We start from the raw sequence: 12,486 nt of genomic DNA on the forward strand, positions 1-12,486 counted from the left end.
AAATATAATTAGACACGACAAAGCAAACAAAACACTCACGATAGACAATATGGTTCTCCTTCCGGTTCAGCGTTAACCATAACAAAGGAACAGATCACTTTGCTACATCCCCTTATATACCATCAATCACGTGCCCTTGGTTAACGATTGCAACAGCTCGTCCAATCCGCGGTTGCCACATTGTTTTCCTTCCAGGTCGATAATTTAGTGTACTGTAGCTCCACCCCCTTTCAAGATGGCCGACTTCCGCCTAACCTAATGAATTGTCTGGCCATCCAGTCCAGGGCACTCTGTTCCCTTTACACAGTGCCCTCACAGGTCAGGAGGGAGATTTGTCTCTGTCACAGATGCCCATACTCAAGGCAGGCAAGGCAACACGGATCCCCTACTTCCCTCCACCAGTGCTGCTGCACCATTTGGCTTTCCTCCCATTCCATTTTTACTTTCTTTTTTTTCAAAATAAATCTACCGTTCCATCTGAGTCTCTAGGGCCGCTCTCCCTCTGCTGACACCATATGTGACAGGATGCGCGTTGCCAAGGAGACTCAGAGACCATACCACTGCAGTTAAGTGCTCATACATGCATATTTATTTACATTACTCAAAACAAACACAGTGTCGTGCACCGCACCATTCTTTCAGCAACACCATTCTCACTAGATCACTCTACATCTGTGGGTACATTCCCACGTGTGTTTGCAGGGAAGATTTTAACTCTCTCCCTGCCACCCAATGCTCCCCACACAACACATACTCATGCTCTGTCAGGTTTTCACCCTGCCATGCTGCCACAATCTGAAAGCATTTGATTAGGGTAAATCTTTATTTCACTTCACCAACTGAATGTGGATGAAGACTGTAGCAGCTAAACGCACCCACTGTTCTCCCATTCTCTTTTTAACAAAGTAAACATGTTGCATTTTGAAACGGTGTTATTCTGATTCATAATGTAGAGTGGTACAGTGTTAATTTAAGTATTTGCCCTGCTGACTACAAATCTGTTTAAAAACAATTCTCCTGAAAGTGTGTGGCGATGATGATCATGCCGATAGAAAAATTAATTTGAAGAAAGTGGTTACACTGACATAATCCCATCACATTTCCTTCTGTTCAGCTTTAAGAAGCCTTTTCAAAAGCTATTTATTTCTGAAGTAGTTCATGATAATTAATATAGCTAGAAACACAACAAAGAAGCACACACAATACATAATTGTAGGACAAGTAATAAGTATAAAAATAAAATAACAGGGATATATATTCTAATCCTAGGCTATCATTGTAGCATGGCCAGGTCCTTTTGTAGGTGAGTATGGGAAAGTATGGGGATTTCAGAGAATACTATGGAGATTAAAATGGCCAAGTCAAGTACATCATTTTTTTAACAGTCATGCCTGTTACATTCAATATTTCAGCCCCTATTGTGCATTGCTTGACCTTTTTGTCTCATTTTTGTATAGCACAGTTGTTGTTTTTTTATAAAATCATTCTTGAAACAAAACTCCCTCTCTACAGCAGTTACTGTGTAGTGTCATATCTCTTAATACTTATCATTTAAGGTTTAACTTAAGTGTTATATTACAGCACATGACTGAGTGATACATGCAGAGGGTACAAAAGCTTTCAGTATTTTCAGCTCTTTGTTTATGGTGAATTGATTATGTTTTATCAGTTAGTTTTTAAGGCTTGTTACTCATTGGCACTCAAATTGGCTCAATTTTATTATGTTCGCACCAGTCTGCACATATGAGTACCTGCACTTTTTGTTGAGAATTTCAACCCTGCCTAAAATGCTGGAGCAGCAAATGAATTCTAGCAAGGTAAAAATGCATTGAGAATTTACACAGTACCGTATGTAAGCTTATATGAAAAAAAGGATAAGCTGCTGCACGGAATAGACAGTTTGCACATGCTGGGGGTTAGGAATAAAAGTGATGTATAGGATAATAATCTGTTGAATACAGTATAAGAAGTTGCAGCTTTGCTAAGTCTAAAATACTGGATAATTGCTTATGGGATAATAAATATACCTGATCCACAAATGCAATCATTAATACTTGTTGACTTAATTTTAGTGTGGGTATATATTTGTGAATCCTCATTCAAAATGTAGCCCCTTATGCACTGATTGTGTCAGTATGTATGTCTGTCACACTATACTTGGTGAACATGGTTACTGCCTTGCATTTTGAACCAATTTTCTCAAAACTTTTAGCATAAAATCATACCCTCCATATTGTACTTTGGTATAATCTGATAAACCGTTGATGTAACGTAGATATTTAAACAACTATGACGACCCTGCACAGATTACTGTAATTTTATTTTTATTAGACAGTTTTCACCTTTAACTTTATATAGCAGGGTGATCAATTGGGCTACTTTGAAGAGGTACCATTGAGATCCTTTATTACATCTTATCCTTGACACTAAGTGCCCTTTTGCATCTTTTGCTACTTCTAGCTGTAATAGCCTACTTGATTCAACAAACAATAATTTTTCTTAATTCCTTTTTTTTTTAGCAAAGCACAGAAATGAGTCCTGCCAGCAGCGTCCATTCCCTTCCAGTGAGCCCAGGCACTGAAAAACAACTTCTGTCTAAGGTACATTTTAAGGTTATTTTATTTGGAAAGTTTCTTACCAACTGCCTTGTATTTTGTGTGTGTTGGAAACCCAAGTAAAACTCATACATTTCTGTCCTGTAAATATAATGTTTTTTATGCCTATATACATATATTTTTTTTTAGATCCCAAAACAAACTTTATTTACGGTATAGGGATTTTGAAACATAAATTCAGAAGATGTCAAATGATGGGTTTGAAATGTACAGTATTTTGTTTATCATTAATCAGATACTTGCTTACCGTAATATGTCCATCTTTGTGGACATACAGGCAGTCTCATTTGTAAGAGATGCCTTAAAATGACAATATTTACAGTGCTAAGTTACATAAGCAGTTTTTTTTTCCCCCATTAACAATAAGTTGATACATGGTGTGAACTTTGCACTAGAGTATTTTCTGTGTGAATATTAACTTTTTTGGTGTATTGGTGTGCAATTTTACAATGTAAAGTTGTTGACTTAATCTGTATCCAACTTAATCTCTTTTAAATTGCTGATCTGTTTTTTTTCTTCCCACAAAGTCCTGTGAGTTCTGTGATTTCTGTATGTTACATAGCCAACATCCCTTGGCCTTTTTGCTTCATTGTTGTCAAACTACATATTTGAACATCTAAAGCTCCTTTCATGCTGGCATGCTCTACCTGGGTCAGAATCTACCCAGGTCAGGACCCGGTGTCATGAGGGTCAGGTACACGATTTAACACTGCTTTTGATAAAGCAGGGTTGACCTGTGTGACAGACGCAAGTGCACAATATAGGTATCATTGCCCCAAAAGCAGCTTGTTACTGACGCTTCCATCCAAGCTTCTCTGGATTGAACCGTCAGCTCAAATGTTGATTAGAGAAAATGTTTCTTCATCCCAGCTGCAGTCTGGCTCATGCTGTGTGTCACAATCAACAGAAATATGGCTAAACAGAATAAACAGAAACGTTCCTTGAAGAAGTGAAACCTTCATGCAGGCGTGGCTGTTTCTTATTGCGTCGGCTCACGAACGGCCGTCAAGAATTTTGTCTTACTCAGCCCGGGTCAAAGCTTGTCAACCCAGATCCTGATGAGGCTCGCTGGGACCCGGGTTAACCCAGCTCCGACACAGGTTGTGGTTTCACACTACGCAAGATTGTGACCCGGGTAGCCAGGACACGGTTCTGGACCTGTGTAGGAGTGCCAGTGTGAAAGGGGCTTAATGCTCCGATATGACTTATTGCCCCAATTTTTTTATGTTGACCCAGTTTGTTTGCATTTATAACCCAGGAAGGGACATTGCTGAAATATTTATAACCTCTTTTTTAATACATAAAAGCAAATTGAAGCATTCAAAAATAACTTCATGTTTCGTATTTTCTTTTTCTTAAACTTCATTTCCTGTTTACATACGTTGTCTGTTTGTTTTTTTTAAAGATAGGATTGCTTACATCTTATGTTTACTTTGTAATATGTAGTTTTGGTCTTTTTTTCCCAAGACCTGTAGAAACTATTGCTATTAGTAAATTACTTTTTTTTTTTACTATTGATCCTGCAAAAGTCTTTCTTTCAATTAATGTGATACTTTACTTGGAATAAAGTCAGTTTGCTGTGAATATAACAAGTATTTGAAAATAGATTGCTTTGATATCAAATTCTATAATTCCAGGGTGCTGCTTAGTCTTCACTCTACCCTACAGTACCTCCAGACTAGGGGTGTTAATCGTTTAAATGTTTAAACACTAGTAAAGTCAAACGTTTTAAATGTTGCTTAATCTTTTAAACGTTGTCAAAAATGTTCCAGTCAAATACTAAGAACAAGAGGGTATCAGCAAATAACAGCTAGTCTGCAGAACTTCGTTACAGTGGCAGTACGGGAACAATGTTAAAGCACATGAAAATAAAGCATCCTGTACATACGAAGTCTGCTTCTGCTACTCGTGCTGGATCTAGTGCAGAGGAGGTAGGGCCCAGATAAATAACAATGCAAGCATATGCTAGTAATGCTAGGGAATGGGTCATCTGCTAAGAAATAAAGAAATTAATAATAATAATAATAATAATAATAATAATAATAATAATAATAATAATATGCGATAAAACTCTGGATTTTAGCACTGTTTGAATAATTAGACTGCATAATGTAATACTGCAGTTCATACTCAGTTAATACTCACCCTCTGATCAAAACAGACCATTTTTGTACGCCTGATGTGTTTTTCATATTAATTCCCGGTTTATGTACATTTATTTATATATAGTGCTTAATTTAGTGATTTATTTGATTAACATTTGTGAGCAGGAGGATGGTGGGAAATGTAGTTCTGAGTGGCCTTATGTTTAGGTCTTTTTTTCCCAAGACATAGAAACTATTGCTATTAGTAAATTACTTTTTTTTTTTACTATTGATCCTGCAAAAGTGGTCAAAATGTAAAAAAAAATATAAAAAATTTTAACTGTTTGAATTTAGACTGCATAATGTAATACTGCATACACACACCTTACATAAGGAGTTGTAGCATCACATGGGAACATGTAACACAATAAAATAAAAAAAAGGTTCTTATGTGGCCTTAAATACATTTTACTGCCAACGTGTTTCACAATTGTGATTGGGATACAGGAATGGCTTAACTGGGATCAATTGCATTTTTAAGGCATGTAGAAAAACTGAGGTAAAACACAAAAAATCAGTAGACCTATTTATAGACATGTATGTGGTAATTTATAGAAAGCTATTTACTCTAGACTCCCAAATACATTTTCCAAGGAAATAAGAATCTGCATTGTGACTTGCAAAATATGGCATGCTCAACCTATTTCCATTAAACAGATGTCTCTGAAGATAAATAGAACCATTGATTCTACTCCTACTCTGAGAAGGGCAAAAACAGAGGAAGTTTCTACATAAACCAAGTTGGTACATAATTCAATAACTGTGTAACAGTTTATTCACATTGGATGATGGGTTTTTCTGTTATCGTGACAATGACCTGGGAGACAAAGTTTACCACAGTGCTTTGACCTAGGATGGAAAGAAAGCATCACTTTAGTAAAATGTATGGCTAGGACTTATTTTAAAAATATAAAATAACGCCTATTGTTTTCAGGCATGTGTAGAAATAAAACATTAATGTCCATACTGTAAGAAAAGCATCTCGCAATTATTAAGAATCCATGCGGAAACTGCTATACATGTCTTGAACTCCTGAAAAAGTTTATCCATTTACTTTGGAGAACTTTGAAAAACAATATTAAGCCAGTATATATTTTGATAGTGTGCCAGGCTTGTGACAAAGAACCAGGCTGGAGACTCTTGTTACATTTGCAAATCAAGTGGTTCCTTTTATTTTTCCCACACGGGAGTAAAGAAACAAAAGTCCAAAATGAATGAATAAACAAACAAATAAACCTAGCTCTTGTTTGAGCACTGACTAAACAGTGGTATTTGTTGTTCCTGAAAATAAGCACACAGTCGTAGGTCATGTCACACACAATAATCCCTGACAGATGTTCATACACAGTGTACGGTTTAGAACAAAGGTCTTACTCATTCGTAGTTTTCAACTGTCTTGTCCAGTCTTAAACTTCCATGTGTGTTTTTAACCACTTCACCACAATATATAAAAAAGATTTCTGAGGATGGCCTCGATCTTCAGAAACTAATGAAATATGTAAGCTCACCTGTCTGACTTGCATGCAGGCAGCACAGTGATTTTTTTTCCAGGGCATCTGTAAACAGTAATGGAGATGAGCCTAAAATAGGAAGTAATGCATCTGACATTGTGTCGGATGAGAAGGGATTGGAGACTGTGGCCTGCTGTTCTAGAAAACCTATTTTAAAAATAAGCTAGAATCCAACTGAGACTAACCACATCCCTTCTTGTCCTACTTTGAGCAAGTGCAAAACTTTTTTTTTTTTCTGAACATTTGTTATCCTTGCCATCTTAGCTTGCCTTTTATAATTAGTGCCTGTGGACAATAATTCCCACAGTGAGGTATGACAGCAGCATGGGTAATAAAAGTGAATGATCCTTGTGCTCCTTGGATAGAGCAACTAGGAGTGTACTGTTGGTTCTTTCATTTATCCACCACTTCTTGTCAGCCCCTTGTTCTGTAATTATATTTATAAAACTGAATGTTCTGATGCTGCGTGCTGATTGGCTGCTGGAGGGTTTTAAACATAGATATAGTTTAATGTACAACGGAACTTATTTTTGTCTATTTACAGTTTGATTAATACATTGTCAATACACAGTGTATTAAACTCGCAATGGAGAGCCTGAGTATAGTCTTTTATTACTACTCTATTGTGCCTTATTACTTGTTTTTCTTGATCTTGTTCAATAAAAGCTGTATGTGTATATATATATATATATATATATATATATATATATATATATATATATATATATATATATATATATATCAGTTACTAAGTTTTTAGCCGTGTTTTAATGTTATTTCAGCTATTTCGACTAGTTGTCCCCCATCGTGGCCTAGCTTTATGCAGGGCTACAATTAATTCTTTTGATCCTGGCTGGGATAAAATTGTATTCTATTATTGTATTTATTGTTGGAAATGATGAAAATCTCCAGTTTAACCGTGTCTGATGGACTATTTTTTTCTCCAAACCTGAACAATATGTTGTGTGTTATCCCTTACTTATACAGCAATCGGGATACTGGTTATATTTAACATCTTTGGAATTGCTAATAGGCCCGCAAAACAGACCGCAGTAAAATTCTCCTTTTCTCTGGGTAAAATGGCGCTTATACTGTATTGTAAACTCACCATACAGTACATGGCATAAATAAACACTGGAAGATATTGCAGTATGTTCACTTGGTCTAAGTGGGGGTGGATCTAAATACTGTAACTGTTTAAGTAATGCAAATAGAAACTACCCTGGCAGTGGTGTCAATATGATTATCTTCCTTGGAAGGCACCAACACTAAATGTACAGGTTGGGTGCATGCTTTTGGAGTTGAGTGATGGTTCACAGTTAAAAGTTTGGAAGAATTAACTTAATTGCCTCATATTTGCTTGTGTGTCACTGTTAGAATTCTCAAATATCCAGATGCAAATATTTGAATTGATTGATTAAACTGTAATTCCTGATTTTATAGTATTTGCATCTTATAAAGTGTCACTTATTGTTTTTATAGACTGCAAGTTCAGTGGCGTGCCGTGACAAAATTGACTGGAGAAGCAGAGTCATTGCAACCTGCCCCCCCCCCCCCCCCCCCCCCCCCCCCCCCCCCCCCCCCCCCCCCCCATTTCTGTGTTGTTTTGACATTGCATTATGCACATATTATGGATACAAAAAAATAATAATAACAGAGCTACATTCAATTGTTAATTAGATAGACACAAACATTGTTTAACTTTATGCATTTTGCACTTTGCGAATTATACAAATGTAAAAGGTTACTCACCGGATTACTTGTACACAAAATCCATTCTTCACAAAGTTATTGATCACGTCATTGTAGAATTTGTCTTTCAATTTCAAAGAAGTAGTTCGTTTTCAATAGAAATAGTCACCAAGGATGTCAGTCGATCTTGTCCAGTGGTATTTCTGGAATAACTCTTGATCCGTTTGAGGGCAGAAAAAAATATTTCTGCTGAAGCCTCAGAAACGGGAATGATCAGAATCAGGCAGGTCAAGGCATACAATTCAGGCATGCTGTCTTTGAGTCCATTGTTATGGAGAAATTGAAGTTCAATTAGATAATCAAGATGCTTTCCTTGGAAATGCGTCATTGAATAGATGACAATCAGTTCGTTTTTGAGCCTCACTGCATCAAAATGCTCCCCATTCGTTTGCTGTAGATTTAAAAGGGCTGTTTCAGGGAAATTCTTCTTGTAAGCACCAAACCTTTTGTGAGTCGAGCAGTGAGAGAAAGGATAATCTCTCGTAATCTTTGAAACAGATGGTTAACTGATCTTGAATATTGTCCTTGATTTCAAAGTACAGCCGCTTGTAACAAGATTTCAAATCTTCACTGCCATCTAGCCGCTGTCTTTTAGAGGAGGGCCTGACATCACTGACAGTTTTCTCATATACACGATCAAAATTCTCCTTCTCTAAAGCAATTTTCTGGCAATATTTTGCTAATCTGTTCAGACAGACAATTACATTGAAGCATTTTTTGCAGTATTTGGAAAAGCACATCAGAGAATGTAAAAACTGCATTAAATGCCTCCAGCAGAAAACAGAACTCAAAATTGTGCAGGTGAGAAATAAATCCACTAGCAGAATGTACAGCATCACTGTCAGACTTTTCTAGATTCTCCAAAATGTGCTCAAAAAGGTTGTTCAACTCGTGCTTTTTTTCATACACTGTACACACTAGCCGATTAGAGAAATTCCAGCGTGTAGGTGCCACCCGTGGCAGTCGTCTTTGGCAGATTTCATCACATAAGATGTTGCCAATCCTCACGATTGCTAAAAAATATCTTGCACTGTCTGATTTTTGAAGTGCTTTGGGACAACACTAAATTCAGTGCATGAACATACCAATGAACAAAAAGTGCCTGTGGTATAGATCGTTTCACACGTGCTTGCACACCATTAAGCTCGGATGCCATAACTGAAGCCCCATCATAGCACTAGGCAACTAATTTGTTGGAACATTCAAATTCCTTCAGTAAACGAAACACTAAATCTGAGATGTCAGATGCACGTTTATTTTCCGTCACATTCACAAAATTTAGAAAACGTTCCTTTGGGCCAAGGTCAGTCACATACCTGAAAACACAAGACAGCTGAGCTGTGTTTCCAGTGTCATTTGTTTCATCAACCATTACAGCTACGTACTTGGCTTCCTTTACTTCTACTTTTATTTCATCTTGCACAACCTGAGACACCGCAGAGATAATGTCGATCTTGTTAGAAGTACTAGTGAATACTGTGCTGACAAGTGATTACGTAACACGCTGTCATGAAAGTAATTCCACATAATTACCTCTATTTGAGAAACATAAGGAGTGCAGCCAGTGCATCAGCAGCAGTGCAAGGCCGGTCGCAGGTCCTGAGCTGTCTCTTCCACGCCAGACGTCTAACTCACCTGCCTGTAGGGCGAGGAGTGGTGCATTGCTGTTGGTGAGGTCGGGCATGTAGCACCCGACCAACCCCCTCTATGGCAGGAGAGGGAGGAGCCCGAGCATCCAGCGTAGGAGGAAGAAACCCTGCTCGCTCAAGACTACATGCTGCTCCCACCTTCGTCGCTAAGAGACTACATGTTGCTCCCACCTCCACCGCTTCCACCACCAGGAGCGGAGCCGCAGGAGCTGCCTCTGCCTCCACCACCTTCACCGGCAGGAGTAGAGCAGCAAGAGCTGCCTCTGCCACTGCCACCTCCACCAGCAAAGGGTAAATACCTCCTAGTTCCGTCTCCACTGCCATGGGAGGACTGCTTGCAGCTCCCACCTCCACCAGCAGAGGGTGTATACCTGCTAGTTCCGTCTCTACTGCCCAAGAATGCCCGTCTCGCTCCGCCCAAGGATGCCCGCTTTTCATCGCCTGTTATTGCCTGCTGCTCCGCATAGCCATGGGGTTGCATGCTGCTCCGCATCGCCTGGAGAGCCACCAATTACAGGGTATGAGGGAGAAGTGGAGCTCCCGCTGCTGCCTCTATGGCCAGGGGCTCCCCTCCCGAGTTCGCCACCCGAGGGTCCGCTGCTGCTGCTGTCGCCTCCCGAGGGTCCACTGCTGCTGCCATCACCTCCTGAAGGTCCGCTGCTACTGTCGTCACCTGGGGTTTCCGGCTCTGTTTTGCCTGGGGTCGCCAGAACTGCCTCGCCTGGGGCCGCTGCCGGCTCCACTTTGCCTGGAGCCCCACAAGATGGAAAAGCCGGCTACAGAGATGGGGGGGGAAGGTCAGGAGACCACTCCCACAGACAGCCAGGCGGTTGCCAGGATTGCTTTGGCAACTATAGCTGTTGGGGTGGGAGGAGAACCTCCCACCCCAACAGCTGGTCGCCACCTTTGGGCCATTGCTGCCCCGTTATAAAAAAAATAAAACCATTTAGAATTTCACTTGAGCAACGCATAATCGTTCAACATATTACATGTATGGTTAATGTTAGACTAATACATATAATGTAACTTAATAGTAGATGTCTTGTGCACGTTTAAGATTCAGGTAATGCAGAAGTGTAGTCCAGTCCCATTACAAACATAGCTCTTCAGCGTGGCAGCAGATGGTGTTTGAGGAGCTGAATCAATATTGAATCTCACTGTCGAGAAGCAAGATGTGAGAAAGCTGGCTGCCATTCACATCACCCCAAAATTTGTGACATGGATTTATTTATTTATTTATTTAAATATTTAAATATTTATTTATTCTTTCATTATTTTTAGAAATGCATTATGTATTGTAATGAGTGCTGTTGAGATGGGTGATTGTGTTTGATTTTAACCGTTGTACACATTTTGCTCTTTTTATGTTTTAAGCCAGTGTTATTTAAATTATTTAATTAAGGCATAACCCCCTCAATTTTTTATCAGTTAGTTTACATGAAGATGTTCTAATAGTATTAACATGTTTCCAATCATCCTGCTCTGATCCTCTTTAAACATGTTAATCATGTTTTATTTTGTGTTTTAAATATGTTGTTATTAGATTTTAAAATATTGAAAATTGAAAATGTTGAAGATTCTATCTGGCTTGGCATGCAGCAATTCTTCAGTTGGATGTATGCTTTTAGTGTGTAGGCTATATTTTGGTCATTTTAAGGAAAAAATTGAGTACCTTCTTTTGAGTACCTTTGCTACTGTATTGTGCTTGACTGTACTTGTCAAAGGATAACAGTGTGCGATCATGAGATGTCCTGCAGTGTGTTGACGCCATACTTTCTATATTGTAGACAAAATATCTTTGTTCTCCAAATGTAAGTAATTATTGTCGAATCCTAAAAAAATGTAAACATTATACCAGACAATTAGTGTATGAAAAAACTATTTATTTTAAATATTTAAACCATTTTTTGAGGACCAGGAGATGTGACTAGTCAGATTATTTTCCCAAATGGTTTCATGTGGTGGGTACATTCTGCATTAACATTTTTTAAAATGCAGTATTGCACCGGTAGCCTTACAGCCAAATACTATTTCTCAAGAACAGGCAAAGATAAACCTCCTAGTTTAGAGAGTCTTTTTTTCTTTATTCTGGGCTGGGAACCTTCTACCCAACAGTGACAGCATATGCACCACTATTAATTATAATTATTATACTGATTATTAGTAGCTTAAAGCTTAGTTCCAATCTCCACATAGTATCATTATTTAAATGAAAATAAAGATTTTCCCATCCAACTAACAGTATGATTTTTCATGGACCCGGCCCCCCAAATAATTCTGTAGATCAATGTCTTCATCTTTTTAGGTGTAAAATTGACTTCACTGGCCCTGGATCCCACTAGGGCCTGGAGTCACAAAACCCCTTGCAGGTAGGAAAATGTGCACCTTTGCTTAACTTTGGTTAAACCTATAGAGTCCACTCACTGTTTTTTTTAGGAGTTTAACCCTAACCATAAGAAACTTGAATCAACTAATAATATCTGTCTCTGTAGCAAAAAAATATATCAAAACATACTTTACACCACTGTCACCCCATAATTGCAAATTATCTGAATTCACACCAGCCCCCGAAACAAGCAGGAACTGAAGATGGCTGCAGTACAGGCCTGGCAGAGCATCACCAGGGAAGATACCCAGCGTCTGGTGATGTCTATGAGTCACAGACTTCAGGCAATCATTGCATGCAAAGGATATGCGACCAAGTACTAAACATGACTACTTTATTGTACATGATGTTAATCTGTCCAAATATTTTTGGTACCCTAAAATGGGGGGACTTTGTACAAAATGTGCTGTAATTTCTAAACGGTTCAAC

At 38.5% G+C, this 12,486-nt stretch overlaps 1 protein-coding gene across 3 annotated transcripts in view; it reads left to right on the forward strand.

Moving 5' to 3' along the window:
* The first annotated feature begins 2,523 nt into the window (after positions 1-2,523).
* The window catches only part of LOC121298781 (serine-rich coiled-coil domain-containing protein 1-like), a 304,830-nt gene continuing 294,867 nt past the window's right edge, over positions 2,524-12,486 (forward strand). For all 3 annotated transcript variants that reach the window (XM_041226014.1, XM_041225998.1, XM_041226006.1), the window contains exon 1: positions 2,524-2,600. In XM_041226014.1, coding sequence (XP_041081948.1) covers positions 2,532-2,600 — 69 coding nt within the window. In that variant the 5' untranslated portion in view covers positions 2,524-2,531. The remainder of the gene's footprint in view (positions 2,601-12,486) is intronic.

This window comes from Polyodon spathula, chromosome 2, assembly GCF_017654505.1.
Source record: "Polyodon spathula isolate WHYD16114869_AA chromosome 2, ASM1765450v1, whole genome shotgun sequence".
Classification (NCBI taxonomy): Eukaryota; Metazoa; Chordata; class Actinopteri; order Acipenseriformes; family Polyodontidae; genus Polyodon; species Polyodon spathula.